The following is a 19,260-nucleotide window of genomic DNA, read 5'->3' as shown; positions in this document are numbered from 1 at the left end:
TCCTCAGTTCAGGCTACTGAGCATGCTCCCACAATTAACCCTAACAGCCTCTTTGCACAGGTACTTGGACTTCGTGCTGTGTCTAAGTTCTGGGATGTGCCTACTGAGCATGCTCAAACTGATAGTCTGCTTTCTGAGCCTGTTGCTCAGGCTACTGAGCATGCTCAGGCACTTAGCGCATCAGAGGCTAGGTCCGGTAAGGACCTCACTGAACATGTCCGTGAGGTGGCAGGCCCTTTTAGGGCAGAGGGTGTCAGGTGTCCTGATGACGTGGCAACTCCGGACTGGCTCGCAGAGGCCCGCCCCTATGATCTGGCACCTCACCATTGGTCATCAGACGATGACTGGTGAGGTATTTGGGGCGTGGCTGCCATGACGTCATCAATGACGTGGCGGTTCCGGATAGGTCGCATGTGACGTCACTGATGACATGGCACTCTGCTATTGGACCTTGGTGGTTCCACCCTGGGTTTGGGGCAGACCCAGGTTATAAAAGGGGCTGGAGACAACATGGAGGTGCGCAGTCTTCATTTAGAGTTCGTGGTGGCATAAGCCTTGTTGGAAGCGGTAGGTAGGGCTAGGCGAACGGTGCCTGTCACGCCAAGATTCGTGGCTCAGCACCTGAGGGTCAGGCCCCGTGCTTCCTTGCTACCGTTCCTGTTGTGCTAGAGCAGTCCAGTGGCGTTAACTGGGCTGCGGCTGCTGCGTCACCTGTTCAGTTGTGCCTCCTACGCACATAGACAGAATACCTGTTGCGTCACCTGTCCGGTTGTGCCCTCTACGCACACGGACAGTGTACCTGATGCGCCACCTGTCCGGTTGTGCCCTCTACGCGCACGGACAGTGCACCCCAGAACCCCTGTGAAGTTAACAGGGTGTTCTTTGATTGGGTGTGTGAACCGTATTATCCTCCTCGGCTTCCCAGTCAAATGCTACTGGTGTGACTACCTGGTCTGACGTGTCCTTTACACACGTGGCCAGTCGAGTGGTGGCCAGAAACGCTAATCGGAGGACCGCTCGGCCTGACGTGTCTTACACACGTGGCCTACAGGGCGCTGTCGCAGCGGTCTTCTCGGTCAACGCTAACTAGTTACCATCCGGCCTGACGTGTTGTTACACACGTGGTCGGAGTAGCGTCCGCTCCACCGAAACGCTAACTGGGTTGTCGTCCGGTCTGATGTGTCCCTACACGTGACCGGTTCCTTGAGTTATCTCAGAGCCATCCAGCTCTATAGTCTCCGCCTAACCCACAGGGTGCCAGCAGCTCCATTACCATCTGGAGCACGGTGGGCCCCGACTGGCGATTGGGATATATACCCCTGGTCCTAATCTGCCGGTCCCCCCGTAACAGCTCCGGTCTCCTGTAACCCCGCTCCACCACCGCTGCCGCCCCTCCTCCAGTAAGACAACATCGCAGTATAAGACGGTCCCCATTTTTTTTCTTTAACTCTTTTTATCTCTAAATTTGGGGAGCGTTTTATAAAACGAAAAATGCGGTAGATATAAATCGAAACACAAATATATACACAAAGATCGCATGTGATAAAACCTAGATAATCATATCAAAAATCGTGAACATAAATGTATCCATTATATAAATTTAACCCTTTAGGTGCTTCACAGGAACCAAAGCAATGTGGAAGGATAAAATGAAAACTTAAATTTTTCCCACAAAAATGTTACTTTAGCCATAAAATCTTTCATTTTCACCAGGGTAACAGGAGAAAATAAACCATACAAGTTGTTGTACAATTCCTGCTGAGTACGCTGATACCCCACATGTGGTGGAAATCTACTGTTTGGGAGCACTGCTCGGAAGGGAAGGAGCGCCAAATGAATTTTCTAACTCAAAATAGGCTGAAATCGTTAGCGGATGCCATGTCGTGTTTGGAGACCCCCTGAGGTGCTTAAACAGTGCAGCTCCACCACAAGTGACCCCATTTTGGAAAATAGACCCCTCAAAGAATTTACCTAGATGTAGGGTAACAGGGCAAAGTGGAGCATAGAATTTCTCCTGATATGCAGATACCTCATATGTGATGGAAAACTACTCTTTGGGGGCTCGGAAGTGAAGGAGCGCCATTTAACGTTTGGAGCACTATTTTGACTGGAATAGATTGCAGGTGCCAAGCCACATTTGAAGAGCCCCTGACATGCCAAAACAGCAGATACCCCCACAAGTGACCCCCCCATTTTAGAAACTACACCGCTATAGTAATTTATCTAGTGAGCAGATTTCACCTGAGGGGTTACATTAACCCTGTAACTTCTACTAATACTAAACTGTATTTGTACTGTATGGATTGTGGACATGATTTCCTATTTAATGCTACGGATCCGATATATTATGTGGTATATCATGTGCTCCTCGAATACGGATGATGGAGTGTTAGGTATACGCCTCTGTAGAGAGGGACATTGCTAGTCTCATTGCGATGACATATACGTATATATGTGTTACCAGATCTACTCCACCCTACGATCCAATATGGACGGAGAATACCAGCGACTTACTGTCCTTATATCACCACGAGCTGCATATGGGGCCTCTCTTCTCTGTGTATGGGGCCGCTCTTCTCTGTGTATGGGGCCGCTCTTCTCTCTTATCTGTGTATGAGGCCGCTCTTCTCTCTTATCTGTGTATGAGGCCGCTCTTCTCTCTTATCTGTGCATGGGGCCGCTCTTCTCTCTTATCTGTGTATGAGGCCGCTCTTCTCTCTTATCTGTGTATGAGGCAGCTCTTCTCTCTTATCTGTGTATGAGGCCGCTCTTCTCTCTTATCTGTGTATGAGGCCGCTCTTCTCTCTTATCTGTGTATGAGGCCGCTCTTCTCTCTTATCTGTGTATGGGGCCGCTCTTCTCTCTTATCTGTGTATGAGGCCGCTCTTCTCTCTTATCTGTGTATGGGGCCGCTCTACTCTCTTATCTGTGTATGGGGCCGCTCTTCTCTCTTATCTGTGTATGGGGCCGCTCTTCTCTCTTATCTGTGTATGGGGCCTCTCTTCTCTCTTATCTGTGTATGAGGCCGCTCTTCTCTCTTATCTGTGTATGGGGCCGCTCTTCTCTCTTATCTGTGTATGGGGCCGCTCTTCTCTCTTATCTGTGTATGAGGCCGCTCTTCTCTCTTATCTGTGTATGAGGCCGCTCTTCTCTCTTATCTGTGTATGGGGCCGCTCTACTCTCTTATCTGTGTATGGGGCCGCTCTTCTCTCTTATCTGTGTATGGGGCCGCTCTTCTCTCTTATCTGTGTATGGGGCCTCTCTTCTCTCTTATCTGTGTATGAGGCCGCTCTTCTCTCTTATCTGTGTATGGGGCCGCTCTTCTCTCTTATCTGTGTATGGGGCCGCTCTTCTCTCTTATCTGTGTATGGGGCCGCTCTTCTCTCTTATCTGTGTATGGGGCCGCTCTTCTCTATTATCTGTATATGAGGCCGCTCTTCTCTCTTATCTGTGTATGGGGCCTCTCTTCTCTGTGTATGGGGCCGCTCTTCTCTGTGTATGGGGCCGCTCTTCTCTGTGTATGGGGCCGCTCTTCTCTCTTATCTGTGTATGGGGTCGCTCTTCTCTTATCTGTGTATGGGGCCGCTCTTCTCTCTTATCTGTGTATGGGGCCTCTCTTCTCTCTTATCTGTGTATGGGGCCGCTCTTCTCTCTTATCTGTGTATGAGGCCGCTCTTCTCTCTTATCTGTATATGAGGCCCCTCTTCTCTCTTATCTGTGTATGGGGCCGCTCTTCTCTCTTATCTGTGTATGGGGCCGCTCTTCTCTCTTATCTGTGTATGGGGCCGCTCTTCTCTCTTATCTGTGTATGAGGCCGCTCTTCTCTCTTATCTGTGTATGGGGCCGCTCTTCTCTCTTATCTGTGTATGGGGCCGCTCTTCTCTCTTATCTGTATATGAGGCCGCTCTTCTCTCTTATCTGTGTATGGGGCCGCTCTTCTCTCTTATCTGTGTATGAGGCCGCTCTTCTCTCTTATCTGTGTATGGGGCCGCTCTTCTCTCTTATCTGTGTATGGGGCCGCTCTTCTCTCTTATCTGTGTATGAGGCCTCTCTTCTCTATCTGTGTATGAGGCCGCTCTTCTCTCTTATCTGTATATGAGGCCGCTCTTCTCTCTTATCTGTGTATGGGGCCGCTCTTCTCTCTTATCTGTGTATGAGGCCGCTCTTCTCTCTTATCTGTGTATGGGGCCGCTCTTCTCTCTTATCTGTGTATGGGGCCGCTCTTCTCTCTTATCTGTATATGGGGCCGCTCTTCTCTCTCTTATCTGTGTATGGGGCCGCTCTTCTCTCTTATCTGTGTATGGGGCCTCTCTTCTCTGTGTATGGGGCCGCTCTTCTCTCTTATCTGTGTATGAGGCCGCTCTTCTCTCTTATCTGTGTATGGGGCCGCTCTTCTCTCTTATCTGTGTATGGGGCCGCTCTTCTCTCTTATCTGTGTATGGGGTCGCTCTTCTCTCTTATCTGTGTATGGGGCCTCTCTTCTCTCTTATCTGTGTATGGGGTCGCTCTTCTCTCTTATCTGTGTATGAGGCCGCTCTTCTCTCTTATCTGTGTATGAGGCCGCTCTTCTCTCTTATCTGTGTATGAGGCCGCTCTTCTCTCTTATCTGTGTATGGGGCCGCTCTTCTCTCTTATCTGTGTATGAGGCCTCTCTTCTCTCTTATCTGTGTATGAGGCCGCTCTTCTCTCTTATCTGTGTATGAGGCCGCTCTTCTCTCTTATCTGTGTATGGGGCCGCTCTTCTCTCTTATCTGTGTATGAGGCCGCTCTTCTCTCTTATCTGTGTATGAGGCCTCTCTTCTCTCTTATCTGTGTATGAGGCCGCTCTTCCCTCTTATCTGTGTATGGGGTCGCTCTTCTCTCTTATCTGTGTATGAGGCCTCTCTTCTCTCTTATCTGTGTATGGGGTCGCTCTTCTCTCTTATCTGTGTATGAGGCCGCTCTTCTCTCTTATCTGTGTATGAGGCCTCTCTTCTCTCTTATCTGTGTATGAGGCCGCTCTTCTCTCTTATCTGTGTATGAGGCCGCTCTTCTCTGTTATCTGTGTATGAGGCCGCTCTTCTCTCTTATCTGTGTATGAGGCCTCTCTTCTCTCTTATCTGTGTATGAGGCCGCTCTTCTCTCTTATCTGTGTATGAGGCCGCTCTTCTCTCTTATCTGTGTATGGGGCCGCTCTTCTCTCTTATCTGTGTATGGGGCCGCTCTTCTCTCTTATCTGTGTATGGGGCCGCTCTTCTCTCTTATCTGTGTATGGGGCCGCTCTTCTCTGTTATCTGTGTATGGGGCCTCTCTTCTCTCTTATCTGTGCATGGGGCCGCTCTTCTCTCTTATCTGTGTATGGGGCCGCTCTTCTCTCTTATCTGTATATGAGGCCGCTCTTCTCTCTTATCTGTGTATGGGGCCGCTCTTCTCTCTTCTCTGTGTATGGGGCCGCTCTTCTCTGTTATCTGTGTATGGGGCCTCTCTTCTCTCTTATCTGTGCATGGGGCCTCTCTTCTCTCTTATCTGTGCATGGGGCCTCTCTTCTCTCTTATCTGTGTATGAGGCCGCTCTTCTCTCTTATCTGTGTATGAGGCCGCTCTTCTCTCTTATCTGTATATGAGGCCCCTCTTCTCTCTTATCTGTGTATGGGGCCGCTCTTCTCTCTTATCTGTGTATGGGGCCGCTCTTCTCTCTTATCTGTGTATGAGGCCGCTCTTCTCTCTTATCTGTGTATGAGGCCGCTCTTCTCTCTTATCTGTGTATGAGGCCTCTCTTCTCTGTGTATGGGGCCGCTCTTCTCTCTTATCTGTGTATGAGGCCGCTCTTCTCTCTTATCTGTATATGGGGCCGCTCTTCTCTCTTATCTGTATATGAGGCCGCTCTTCTCTCTTATCTGTGTATGAGGCCGCTCTCTCTTATCTGTGTATGAGGCCTCTCTTCTCTCTTATCTGTGTATGAGGCCGCTCTTCTCTCTTATCTGTGTATGAGGCCGCTCTTCTCTCTTATCTGTATATGAGGCCGCTCTTCTCTCTTATCTGTATATGAGGCAGCTCTTCTCTCTTATCTGTGTATGAGGCCGCTCTTCTCTCTTATCTGTGTATGAGGCCGCTCTTCTCTCTTATCTGTGTATGAGGCCGCTCTTCTCTCTTATCTGTGTATGGGGCCGCTCTTCTCTCTTATCTGTGTATGGGGCCGCTCTTCTCTATTATCTGTATATGAGGCCGCTCTTCTCTCTTATCTGTGTATGAGGCCGCTCTTCTCTCTTATCTGTGTATGAGGCCGCTCTTCTCTCTTATCTGTATATGGGGCCGCTCTTCTCTCTTATCTGTGTATGAGGCCGCTCTTCTCTCTTATCTGTGTATGAGGCCTCTCTTCTCTCTTATCTGTGTATGAGGCCGCTCTTCTCTCTTATCTGTGTATGAGGCCGCTCTTCTCTCTTATCTGTATATGAGGCAGCTCTTCTCTCTTATCTGTGTATGAGGCCGCTCTTCTCTCTTATCTGTGTATGAGGCCGCTCTTCTCTCTTATCTGTGTATGAGGCCGCTCTTCTCTCTTATCTGTGTATGGGGCCGCTCTTCTCTCTTATCTGTGTATGGGGCCGCTCTTCTCTATTATCTGTATATAAGGCCGCTCTTCTCTCTTATCTGTGTATGAGGCCGCTCTTCTCTCTTATCTGTATATGGGGCCGCTCTTCTCTCTTATCTGTGTATGAGGCCTCTCTTCTCTCTTATCTGTGTATGGGGTCGCTCTTCTCTCTTATCTGTATATGGGGCCGCTCTTCTCTCTTATCTGTGTATGAGGCCTCTCTTCTCTCTTATCTGTGTATGAGGCCGCTCTTCTCTCTTATCTGTGTATGAGGCCGCTCTTCTCTCTTATCTGTATATGGGGCCGCTCTTCTCTCTTATCTGTGTATGAGGCCGCTCTTCTCTCTTATCTGTGTATGAGGCCGCTCTTCTCTCTTATCTGTGTATGGGGCCGCTCTTCTCTCTTATCTGTATATGGGGCCGCTCTTCTCTCTTATCTGTGTATGAGGCCGCTCTTCTCTCTTATCTGTGTATGAGGCCTCTCTTCTCTCTTATCTGTGTATGAGGCCGCTCTTCTCTCTTATCTGTGTATGAGGCCCCTCTTCTCTCTTATCTGTGTATGAGGCCGCTCTTCTCTCTTATCTGTGTATGAGGCCGCTCTTCTCTCTTATCTGTGTATGAGGCCGCTCTTCTCTCTTATCTGTGTATGAGGCCGCTCTTCTCTCTTATCTGTGTATGAGGCCCCTCTTCTCTCTTATCTGTGTATGAGGCCGCTCTTCTCTATTATCTGTGTATGAGGCCGCTCTTCTCTCTTATCTGTGTATGAGGCCGCTCTTCTCTCTTATCTGTGTATGAGGCCGCTCTTCTCTCTTATCTGTGTATGAGGCCGCTCTTCTCTCTTATCTGTGTATGGGGCCGCTCTTCTCTCTTATCTGTGTATAGGGCCGCTCTTCTCTCTTATCTGTGTATGAGGCCGCTCTTCTCTCTTATCTGTGTATGGGGCCGCTCTTCTCTCTTATCTGTGTATGAGGCCGCTCTTCTCTCTTATCTTTGTATGGGGCCGCTCTTCTCTCTTATCTGTGTATGAGGCCGCTCTTCTCTCTTATCTGTGTATAGGGCTGCTCTTCTCTCTTATCTGTGTATGAGGCCCCTCTTCTCTCTTATCTGTGTATGAGGCCCCTCTTCTCTCTTATCTGTGTATGAGGCCGCTCTTCTCTCTTATCTGTGTATGAGGCCGCTCTTCTCTCTTATCTGTGTATGGGGCCGCTCTTCTCTCTTATCTGTGTATGAGGCCGCTCTTCTCTCTTATCTGTGTATGAGGCCTCTCTTCTCTCTTATCTGTATATGAGGCCGCTCTTCTCTCTTATCTGTGTATGAGGCCGCTCTTCTCTCTTATCTGTGTATGAGGCCGCTCTTCTCTCTTATCTGTGTATGGGGCCGCTCTTCTCTCTTATCTGTATATGAGGCCGCTCTTCTCTCTTATCTGTGTATGAGGCCGCTCTTCTCTCTTATCTGTGTATGGGGCCGCTCTTCTCTCTTATCTGTGTATGGGGCCGCTCTTCTCTCTTATCTGTATATGAGGCCGCTCTTCTCTCTTATCTGTGTATGAGGCCGCTCTTCTCTCTTATCTGTGTATGGGGCCGCTCTTCTCTCTTATCTGTATATGAGGCCGCTCTTCTCTCTTATCTGTGTATGGGGCCGCTCTTCTCTCTTATCTGTGTATGGGGCCGCTCTTCTATCTTATCTGTGTATGAGGCCTCTCTTCTCTGTGTATGGGGCCGCTCTTCTCTCTTATCTGTGTATGGGGCCGCTCTTCTCTCTCTTATCTGTGTATGGGGCCGCTCTTCTCTCTTATCTGTGTATGAGGCCGCTCTTCTCTCTTATCTGTGTATGAGGCCGCTCTTCTCTCTTATCTGTGTATGAGGCCGCTCTTCTCTCTTATCTGTGTATGGGGCCGCTCTTCTCTCTTATCTGTGTATGGGGCCACTCTTCTCTCTTATCTGTGTATGAGGCCCCTCTTCTCTCTTATCTGTGTATGAGGCCGCTCTTCTCTCTTATCTGTGTATGGGGCCGCTCTTCTCTCTTATCTGTGTATGAGGCCGCTCTTCTCTCTTATCTGTGTATGAGGCCTCTCTTCTCTCTTATCTGTATATGAGGCCGCTCTTCTCTCTTATCTGTGTATGAGGCCGCTCTTCTCTCTTATCTGTGTATGGGGCCGCTCTTCTCTCTTATCTGTATATGAGGCCGCTCTTCTCTCTTATCTGTGTATGGGGCCGCTCTTCTCTCTTATCTGTGTATGGGGCCGCTCTTCTCTCTTATCTGTGTATGAGGCCTCTCTTCTCTGTGTATGGGGCCGCTCTTCTCTCTTATCTGTGTATGGGGCCGCTCTTCTCTCTTATCTGTGTATGAGGCCTCTCTTCTCTCTTATCTGTGTATGAGGCCGCTCTTCTCTCTTATCTGTGTATGAGGCCGCTCTTCTCTCTTATCTGTGTATGGGGTCGCTCTTCTCTCTTATCTGTGTATGGGGCCGCTCTTCTCTCTTATCTGTGTATGAGGCCGCTCTTCTCTCTTATCTGTGTATGGGGCCGCTCTTCTCTATCTGTGTATGGGGCCGCTCTTCTCTATCTGTGTATGAGGCCTCTCTTCTCTCTTATCTGTATATGAGGCCGCTCTTCTCTCTTATCTGTGTATGAGGCCTCTCTTCTCTCTTATCTGTGTATGAGGCCGCTCTTCTCTCTTATCTGTGTATGAGGCCTCTCTTCTCTCTTATCTGTGTATGGGGCCTCTCTTCTCTTATCTGTGTATGAGGCCGCTCTTCTCTCTTATCTGTGTATGAGGCCGCTCTTCTCTCTTATCTGTGTATGGGGCCTCTCTTCTCTCTTATCTGTGTATGAGGCCGCTCTTCTCTCTTATCTGTATATGGGGCCGCTCTTCTCTCTTATCTGTATATGGGGCCGCTCTTCTCTCTTATCTGTGTATGGGGCCGCTCTTCTCTCTTATCTGTGTATGAGGCCGCTCTTCTCTCTTATCTGTGTATGAGGCCGCTCTTCTCTCTTATCTGTGTATGAGGCCGCTCTTCTCTCTTATCTGTGTATGGGGCCGCTCTTCTCTCTTATCTGTGTATGGGGCCGCTCTTCTCTCTTATCTGTATATGAGGCCCCTCTTCTCTCTTATCTGTGTATGAGGCCGCTCTTCTCTATTATCTGTATATGAGGCCGCTCTTCTCTCTTATCTGTGCATGGGGTCGCTCTTCTCTCTTATCTGTGTATGGGGCCGCTCTTCTCTCTTATCTGTGTATGAGGCCGCTCTTCTCTCTTATCTGTGTATGAGGCCTCTCTTCTCTCTTATCTGTGTATGAGGCCGCTCTTCTCTCTTATCTGTGTATGGGGCCTCTCTTCTCTCTTATCTGTGTATGGGGCCTCTCTTCTCTCTTATCTGTGTATGGGGCCGCTCGCTCTTCTCTTATCTGTGTATGAGGCCTCTCTTCTCTCTTATCTGTATATGAGGCCGCTCTTCTCTCTTATCTGTGTATGAGGCCGCTCTTCTCTCTTATCTGTGTATGAGGCCGCTCTTCTCTCTTATCTGTGTATGAGGCCGCTCTTCTCTCTTATCTGTGTATGGGGCCTCTCTTCTCTCTTATCTGTGTATGGGGCCTCTCTTCTCTCTTATCTGTGTATGGGGCCGCTCGCTCTTCTCTTATCTGTGTATGAGGCCTCTCTTCTCTCTTATCTGTATATGAGGCCGCTCTTCTCTCTTATCTGTGTATGAGGCCTCTCTTCTCTCTTATCTGTGTATGGGGCCGCTCTTCTCTCTTATCTGTGTATGGGGCCTCTCTTCTCTCTTATCTGTGTATGGGGCCTCTCTTCTCTCTTATCTGTGTATGGGGCCGCTCGCTCTTCTCTTATCTGTGTATGGGGCCGCTCTTCTCTCTTATCTGTGTATGGGGCCGCTCTTCTCTCTTATCTGTGTATGAGGCCGCTCTTCGCCTCTCTTCTCTTATCTGTGTATGAGGCCGCTCTTCTCTATTATCTGTATATGAGGCCGCTCTTCTCTCTTATCTGTGCATGGGGTCGCTCTTCTCTCTTATCTGTGTATGGGGCCGCTCTTCTCTCTTATCTGTGTATGAGGCCGCTCTTCTCTCTTATCTGTGTATGAGGCCTCTCTTCTCTCTTATCTGTGTATGAGGCCGCTCTTCTCTCTTATCTGTGTATGGGGCCGCTCTTCTCTCTTATCTGTGTATGGGGCCGCTCTTCTCTCTTATCTGTGTATGGGGCCGCTCTTCTCTCTTATCTGTGTATGGGGCCGCTCTTCTCTCTTATCTGTGTATGGGGCCGCTCTTCTCTCTTATCTGTGTATGGGGCCTCTCTTCTCTCATCTGTGTATGGGGCCGCTCTTCTCTCTTATCTGTGTATGGGGCCTCTCTTCTCTCTTATCTGTGTATGGGGCCTCTCTTCTCTCTTATCTGTGTATGGGGCCGCTCGCTCTTCTCTTATCTGTGTATGGGGCCGCTCTTCTCTCTTATCTGTGTATGGGGCCGCTCTTCTCTCTTATCTGTGTATGGGGCCGCTCTTCTCTCTTATCTGTGTATGGGGCCGCTCTTCTCTCTTATCTGTGTATGAGGCCGCTCTTCTCTCTTATGTGTATGAGGCCGCTCTTCTCTCTTATCTGTGTATGGGGCCGCTCTTCTCTCTTATCTGTGTATGGGGCCTCTCTTCTCTCTTATCTGTGTATGAGGCCGCTCTTCTCTCTTATCTGTGTATGGGGCCGCTCGCTCTTCTCTTATCTGTGTATGGGGCCGCTCTTCTCTCTTATCTGTGTATGAGGCCGCTCTTCTCTCTTATCTGTGTATGAGGCCGCTCTTCTCTCTTATCTGTGTATGGGGCCTCTCTTCTCTCTTATCTGTGTATGGGGCCGCTCTTCTCTCTTATCTGTGTATGAGGCCTCTCTTCTCTATCTGTGTATGAGGCCGCTCTTCTCTCTTATCTGTGTATGGGGCCGCTCTTCTCTCTTATCTGTGTATGGGGCCGCTCTTCTCTCTTATCTGTGTATGAGGCCGCTCTTCTCTCTTATCTGTGTATGGGGCCGCTCTTCTCTCTTATCTGTGTATGAGGCCGCTCTTCTCTCTTATCTGTGTATGGGGCCTCTCTTCTCTCTTATCTGTGTATGGGGCCGCTCTTCTCTCTTATCTGTGTATGAGGCCGCTCTTCTCTCTTATCTGTGTATGGGGCCGCTCTTCTCTCTTATCTGTGTATGGGGCCGCTCTTCTCTCTTATCTGTGTATGAGGCCTCTCTTCTCTCTTATCTGTGTATGGGGCCGCTCTTCTCTCTTATCTGTGTATGGGGCCGCTCTTCTCTCTTATCTGTGTATGGGGTCGCTCTTCTCTCTTATCTGTGTATGAGGCCCCTCTTCTCTCTTATCTGTGTATGAGGCCGCTCTTCTCTCTTATCTGTGTATGGGGCCTCTCTTCTCTCTTATCTGTATATGAGGCCCCTCTTCTCTCTTATCTGTGTATGAGGCCGCTCTTCTCTCTTATCTGTGTATGAGGCCGCTCTTCTCTCTTATCTGTGTATGGGGCCTCTCTTCTCTCTTATCTGTATATGAGGCCCCTCTTCTCTCTTATCTGTGTATGAGGCCGCTCTTCTCTCTTATCTGTGTATGAGGCCGCTCTTCTCTCTTATCTGTGTATGAGGCCGCTCTTCTCTCTTATCTGTGTATGAGGCCGCTCTTCTCTCTTATCTGTGTATGAGGCCGCTCTTCTCTCTTATCTGTGTATGGGGCCTCTCTTCTCTCTTATCTGTGTATGAGGCCCCTCTTCTCTATTATCTGTATATGGGGCCGCTCTTCTCGCTTATCTGTGTATGGGGCCGCTCTTCTCTCTTATCTGTGTATGGGGCCGCTCGCTCTTCTCTTATCTGTGTATGAGGCCTCTCTTCTCTCTTATCTGTATATGAGGCCGCTCTTCTCTCTTATCTGTGTATGAGGCCGCTCTTCTCTCTTATCTATGTATGAGGCCCCTCTTCTCTCTTATCTGTGTATGAGGCCGCTCTTCTCTCTTATCTGTGTATGAGGCCGCTCTTCTCTCTTATCTGTGTATGGGGCCTCTCTTCTCTCTTATCTGTGTATGGGGCCGCTCTTCTCTCTTATCTGTGTATGAGGCCTCTCTTCTCTATCTGTGTATGAGGCCGCTCTTCTCTCTTATCTGTGTATGGGGCCGCTCTTCTCTCTTATCTGTGTATGGGGCCGCTCTTCTCTCTTATCTGTGTATGAGGCCGCTCTTCTCTCTTATCTGTGTATGGGGCCGCTCTTCTCTCTTATCTGTGTATGAGGCCGCTCTTCTCTCTTATCTGTGTATGGGGCCTCTCTTCTCTCTTATCTGTGTATGGGGCCGCTCTTCTCTCTTATCTGTGTATGAGGCCGCTCTTCTCTCTTATCTGTGTATGGGGCCGCTCTTCTCTCTTATCTGTGTATGGGGCCGCTCTTCTCTCTTATCTGTGTATGAGGCCTCTCTTCTCTCTTATCTGTGTATGGGGCCGCTCTTCTCTCTTATCTGTGTATGGGGCCGCTCTTCTCTCTTATCTGTGTATGGGGTCGCTCTTCTCTCTTATCTGTGTATGAGGCCCCTCTTCTCTCTTATCTGTGTATGAGGCCGCTCTTCTCTCTTATCTGTGTATGGGGCCTCTCTTCTCTCTTATCTGTATATGAGGCCCCTCTTCTCTCTTATCTGTGTATGAGGCCGCTCTTCTCTCTTATCTGTGTATGAGGCCGCTCTTCTCTCTTATCTGTGTATGGGGCCTCTCTTCTCTCTTATCTGTATATGAGGCCCCTCTTCTCTCTTATCTGTGTATGAGGCCGCTCTTCTCTCTTATCTGTGTATGAGGCCGCTCTTCTCTCTTATCTGTGTATGAGGCCGCTCTTCTCTCTTATCTGTGTATGAGGCCGCTCTTCTCTCTTATCTGTGTATGAGGCCGCTCTTCTCTCTTATCTGTGTATGGGGCCTCTCTTCTCTCTTATCTGTGTATGAGGCCCCTCTTCTCTATTATCTGTATATGGGGCCGCTCTTCTCGCTTATCTGTGTATGGGGCCGCTCTTCTCTCTTATCTGTGTATGGGGCCGCTCGCTCTTCTCTTATCTGTGTATGAGGCCTCTCTTCTCTCTTATCTGTATATGAGGCCGCTCTTCTCTCTTATCTGTGTATGAGGCCGCTCTTCTCTCTTATCTATGTATGAGGCCCCTCTTCTCTCTTATCTGTGTATGAGGCCGCTCTTCTCTCTTATCTGTGTATGAGGCCCCTCTTCTCTCTTATCTGTGTATGGGGCCGCTCTTACAGTTAGGTCCAGAAATATTTGGACAGTGACACAATTTTGGCGAGTTGGGCTCTGCATGCCACCACATTGGATTTGAAATGAAACCTCTACAACAGAATTCAAGTGCAGATTGTAACGTTTAATTTGAAGGTTTGAACAAAAATATCTGATAGAAATTGTAGGAATTGTCACATTTCTTTACAAACACTCCACATTTTAGGAGGTCAAAAGTAATTGGACAAATAAACCAAACCCAAACAAAATATTTTTATTTTCAATATTTTGTTGCGAATCCTTTGGAGGCAATCACTGCCTTAAGTCTAGAACCCATGGACATCACCAAACGCTGGGTTTCCTCCTTCTTAATGCTTTGCCAGGCCTTTACAGCCGCAGCCTTCAGGTCTTGCTTGTTTGTGGGTCTTTCCGTATTAAGTCTGGATTTGAGCAAGTGAAATGCATGCTCAATTGGGTTAAGATCTGGTGATTGACTTGGCCATTGCAGAATGTTCCACTTTTTTGCACTCATGAACTCCTGGGTAGCTTTGGCTGTATGCTTGGGGTCATTGTCCATCTGTACTATGAAGCGCCGTCCGATCAACTTTGCGGCATTTGGCTGAATCTGGGCTGAAAGTATATCCCGGTACACTTCAGAATTCATCCGGCTACTCTTGTCTGCTGTTATGTCATCAATAAACACAAGTGACCCAGTGCCATTGAAAGCCATGCATGCCCATGCCATCACGTTGCCTCCACCATGTTTTACAGAGGATGTGGTGTGCCTTGGATCATGTGCCGTTCCCTTTCTTCTCCAAACTTTTTTCTTCCCATCATTCTGGTACAGGTTGATCTTGGTCTCATCTGTCCATAGAATACTTTTCCAGAACTGAGCTGGCTTCATGAGGTGTTTTTCAGCAAATTTAACTCTGGCCTGTCTATTTTTGGAATTGATGAATGGTTTGCATCTAGATGTGAACCCTTTGTATTTACTTTCATGGAGTCTTCTCTTTACTGTTGACTTAGAGACAGATACACCTACTTCACTGAGAGTGTTCTGGACTTCAGTTGATGTTGTGAACGGGTTCTTCTTCACCAAAGAAAGTATGCGGCGATCATCCACCACTGTTGTCATCCGTGGACGCCCAGGCCTTTTTGAGTTCCCAAGCTCACCAGTCAATTCCTTTTTTCTCAGAATGTACCCGACTGTTGATTTTGCTACTCTAAGCATGTCTGCTATCTCTCTGATGGATTTTTTCTTTTTTTTCAGCCTCAGGATGTTCTGCTTCACCTCAATTGAGAGTTCCTTAGACCGCATGTTGTCTGGTCACAGCAACAGCTTCCAAATGCAAAACCACACACCTGTAATCAACCCCAGACCTTTTAACTACTTCATTGATTACAGGTTAACGAGGGAGACGCCTTCAGAGTTAATTGCAGCCCTTAGAGTCCCTTGTCCAATTACTTTTGGACCCTTGAAAAAGAGGAGGCTATGCATTACAGAGCTATGATTCCTAAACCCTTTCTCCGATTTGGATGTGAAAACTCTCATATTGCAGCTGGGAGTGTGCACTTTCAGCCCATATTATATATATATAATTGTATTTCTGAACATGTTTTTGTAAACAGCTAAAATAACAAAACTTGTGTCACTGTCCAAATATTTCTGGACCTAACTGTATCTGAATATGAGGCCACCCTTGACTCCCATCCCCCGTCTGTAATGCTTCTATCAGTATTTTTGGTGTTTCTCCACTGTGATGTCACTCACTCTCCTCTTGTCATCATGTTGCCCTCTGCAGGTCATGAACTGGTTTTGGGCTGTCGCCTACAGCTTCACTCAGGAGGAATTGGCTCGTCTGCTGCAGTTCACAACCGGCTCCTCTCAGCTGCCTCCCGGGGGATTTGCTTCTCTGTGTCCAAGTTTCCAGATCATTGGAGCTCCTTCCCATGGATCCCTGCCCACTGCCCACACCTGGTAATTGCCACATGTCTGGTCGTTATGTTCTCTAAGGAGCTTTCTTTTGTGGGACTGGCTCTGAGTGTTTAGTTGCCTGGCGGTGCTCTGCTGCCGCAGTTCCATGGTGATCTAGTGGTGCTATGCTGCTGCGTGTCCTGAGGCTGGAGAGTACAGTGTATATCTATGAGTGGCTGTTATCTCCCTCGTACATCTATGAGCAGCCGTTATCTCCCACGTGCGTCTATGAGCAGTCATCTTCGTGAGTCCCGAGGCTGCAGAGTACCACGTATATCTATGAGCAGCCATCATCACGTGTCCCTGTCCACAATCTAGGTTTTTGGTTTGGTGACTTTTGTGCTTACATTGATGTCCCAGTGGAGGGGGCAGTTACAGCGCCACCTTTTGTCTAGAGGAAAGTCCAGACTGGCCACTGATGTATATGCTCACACTGTGTTCGGTCTGACCCTCTGTTCCTCTTCTTGTCACATCAGCTTTTTTTTTTGTGGACACCATAGAGATGTTCCTGTTTTGGGGAACACTTTCACTCCTCACCTCTTCAGGGTAGTGGCCTTCTAATTGCTGATGACTACAGTATCGAACAAACTAAAAGTTTCCTTTCTGCTAAAAAAACTTAAAATTCAGATCTGGAGGCCACTGTGCAACGTCTCAGTAGACTGAAGCGTCAGTATGCAGGAGCAGTTGTATGTGCCAGTGTCTCTCGTGATGGGTGGAAGCGTTATGTGCCACGATCTCGTGTTTTCCATATGTGATGTTGGTTTCTTTTCTCTGCAGTTTTAACCAGCTGTGTTTGCCCACCTACGACTCGTATGAGGAGATGCACCGGATGCTGAAGCTCGCCATCAGTGAGGGCTGCGAGGGCTTTGGGATGGTGTGATGTGGCCTCAGCCATCGGCAGTCTGGATGGAGTAGTACCGAGGGGGAGAAGTTGGAGATCAGCCGACATCTGCTTGACGGGAAGAAATTGTCAGCACAATTATCAGAACAGAGCAGGGGCACTGTTACTGGTGGATGGTCCTCTACAGAGGCTCCCTGCGTGCCGAGGCTCCCTGCGTGCCGAGGCTCACCTCTCCAGTTATTGTGATGGTGAGAATAATCCTGAATTATAGGGTATACAGATACTGAGATACTTGGGGTCCTGACTCATGCCTCTACAATGCTGACTGTATGATGGCAGCATCCATGGTGAATGGCTCCAGTGAGGGATGATGTTTGACCCCAGCTTTCCGATTTCACACTGGGCCCACATGTTACTGATAACAGTATCCTCGGGCTGAGGATGTTACCTCCATGTCTAAGAAATGAGGCACAAGACTTACTCGAGAAGCTGACACTTTATTATTGCGAGATCAGCGCTCTGCACTCAGAGAATCACACAGGAAAAAAGTTATTAAAAAATTAGAAAGACGTTTCATTTCTTCATTGTGTTAAAACTGCATGGCAGTCAAAGCTTGGGTTCTAGAGGGTCTGGGGGACTGCGGGGGCTCAGCCGTCAGTGATCTCCACCGGGATCAACCAGCAGAACAGGTTCTTGCTGTCAGCATCGTGCAGTTCCCACTTCACAGCCAATTTCATCTGCAGGTAAGTAAGATAGGTGAGCGCCTGCGGCAGGGCCTCCTGTCCACCCTGCGCCGTCGGGGCCTCCTGTCCACCCTGCGCCGTCGGGGCCTCCTGTCCACCCTGCGCCGTCGGGGCCTCCTGTCCACCCTGCGCCGTCGGGGCCTCCTGTCCACCCTGCGCCGTCGGGGCCTCCTGTCCACCCTGCGCCGTCGGGGCCTCCTGTCCACCCTGCGCCGTCGGGGCCTCCTGTCCACCCTGCGCCGTCGGGGCCTCCTGTCCACCCTGCGCCGTCGGGGCCTCCTGTCCACCCTGCGCCGTCGGGGCCTCCTGTCCACCCTGCGCCGTCTACTTACCTTAGGGTACATTGGTTTGATGTCCATCTTGGTGAGATACGTGTAGGTGACGCCGTTCTTCAGGGGGCAGGAGATGCCACTTTTGCACCCATCAGACTCTGGCAGAGGGAATGGTACAGGCATACTTCCTATGATGCCGTGGACAATTGCGTTGCAGCTCGCGGTCTCCTCATCTGCACATAACAGACCCACACTCAGCAGTGGACGGGATGGAAGGAAGGTGCACAGGGGCAGAGTTGGGGGAAAAAAAGCACTAAAGGGAGTGAGCACAACTTACCGCTGGTGAAGGTCACATTGATGGTGTAGCTACTGCCCCGCACCAAAGGGCACGGCTGCTTAGGACAGGGAGACACATCCACACTGATCAGTTTCCCCCGATCACAGCCTGCAGGAAGGAGCAGATGCTGGGTAAGACCCCAACATCATGGGCCATCCATCCCACACTCCCATTTACTCACCACAGTCTTTGTACACTAGCGGTTCACTGAACACGATGGGGATGAAGATAAGCAACAGAAGCTCAGCCGGACGGTCCAGGACCATGATTCCAGCTGCCGGGAGGAAGCAGAGTGAAGGTGAGTGCTCCGACAGCAGAGGCCAAACCTCGCTGCCACGTCCCAGCCCCACCATACAGAAAGGCTCAAGAAGGCAGCAAACCCCAATGTAAGAACCAGTCTCAACATGTAGAAGGTCCAGAACTGTCTCTTGTCCCGAGTCCGTCCAGCCCTATGGCTTCATGTGTTTGGTGTCATAAGGTCACATGAAGGCTCATGCTCCTGGAAGAAGCCTGACTGGGAGACACTGATCCTGAACTCATTTTTCTCTCCCGTCCGTTCCCCCCCCCCCCTCCATCTCTTTCCCGTCCGTCCGTCCCCCTCCATCTCTCTCGCTCCCGTCCGTCCGTCCCCCTCCATCTCTCTCGCTCCCGTCCGTCCGTCCCCCTCCATCTCTCTCGCTCCCGTCCGTCCGTCCCCCTCCATCTCTCTCGCTCCCGTCCGTCCGTCCCCCTCCATCTCTCTCGCTCCCGTCCGTCCGTCCCCCTCCATCTCTCTCGCTCCCGTCCGTCCGTCCCCCTCCATCTCTCTCGCTCCCGTCCGTCCGTCCCCCTCCATCTCTCTCGCTCCCGTCCGTCCGTCCCCCTCCATCTCTCTCGCTCCCGTCCGTCCCCCTCCATCTCTCTCGCTCCCGTCCGTCCGTCCCCCTCCATCTCTCTCGCTCCCGTCCGTCCGTCCCCCTCCAACTCTCTCGCTCCCGTCCGTCCGTCCCCCTCCATCTCTCTCGCTCCCGTCCGTCCCTCCCCCTCCATCTCTCTCGCTCCCGTCCGTCCCTCCCCCTCCATCTCTCTCGCTCCCGTCCGTCCGTCCCTCCCCCTCCATCTCTCTCGCTCCCGTCCGTCCCTCCCCCTCCATCTCTCTCGCTCCCGTCCGTCCGTCCCTCCCCCTCCATCTCTCTCGCTCCCGTCCGTCCGCCGTCCCCCTCCATCTCTCTCGCTCCCGTCCGCCGTCCCCCTCCATCTCTCTCGCTCCCGTCCGCCGTCCCCCTCCATCTCTCTCGCTCCCGTCCG

At 50.0% G+C, this 19,260-nt stretch overlaps 2 protein-coding genes across 3 annotated transcripts in view; one reads left to right on the top strand and one right to left on the bottom strand.

Moving 5' to 3' along the window:
- AREL1 (apoptosis resistant E3 ubiquitin protein ligase 1) overlaps positions 1–17,191 on the top strand; it is a 187,984-nt gene extending 170,793 nt beyond the window's left edge. For both annotated transcript variants that reach the window (XM_075332575.1, XM_075332574.1), the window contains exons 18-19: positions 15,608–15,783; positions 16,558–17,191. In XM_075332575.1, coding sequence (XP_075188690.1) covers positions 15,608–15,783; positions 16,558–16,660 — 279 coding nt within the window. In that variant the 3' untranslated portion in view covers positions 16,661–17,191. The remainder of the gene's footprint in view (positions 1–15,607; positions 15,784–16,557) is intronic.
- On the bottom strand, positions 17,099–18,277 carry NPC2 (NPC intracellular cholesterol transporter 2). Its single transcript, XM_075332576.1, has 4 exons — positions 18,155–18,277; positions 17,974–18,081; positions 17,697–17,869; positions 17,099–17,358 (listed from the first exon to the last, which is right to left on the bottom strand). Exons 1-4 carry the CDS (start codon positions 18,237–18,239, stop codon positions 17,269–17,271), a joined length of 456 nt encoding a protein of 151 aa, XP_075188691.1. The 5' UTR covers positions 18,240–18,277; the 3' UTR covers positions 17,099–17,268.
- Between the last annotated feature and the right edge of the window lie 983 nt (positions 18,278–19,260).

This window comes from Anomaloglossus baeobatrachus, unplaced genomic scaffold, assembly GCF_048569485.1.
Source record: "Anomaloglossus baeobatrachus isolate aAnoBae1 unplaced genomic scaffold, aAnoBae1.hap1 Scaffold_382, whole genome shotgun sequence".
Classification (NCBI taxonomy): Eukaryota; Metazoa; Chordata; class Amphibia; order Anura; family Aromobatidae; genus Anomaloglossus; species Anomaloglossus baeobatrachus.
Note: the sequence above shows the minus strand (reverse complement) of the source record. Positions and strands in the feature narration are given on the sequence as shown.

Coding starts and splice junctions, on each gene's coding strand:
- NPC2 (XM_075332576.1), bottom strand. CDS start 18,239: ATGGTCCTGGACCGTCCGGCTGAGCTTCTGTTGCTTATCTTCATCCCC. Junction 18,082..18,154: donor GCTAGTGTACAAAGACTGTG/GTGAGTAAATGG, acceptor TCCTTCCTGCAG/GCTGTGATCGGGGGAAACTG. Junction 17,870..17,973: donor CAATGTGACCTTCACCAGCG/GTAAGTTGTGCT, acceptor TGTTATGTGCAG/ATGAGGAGACCGCGAGCTGC.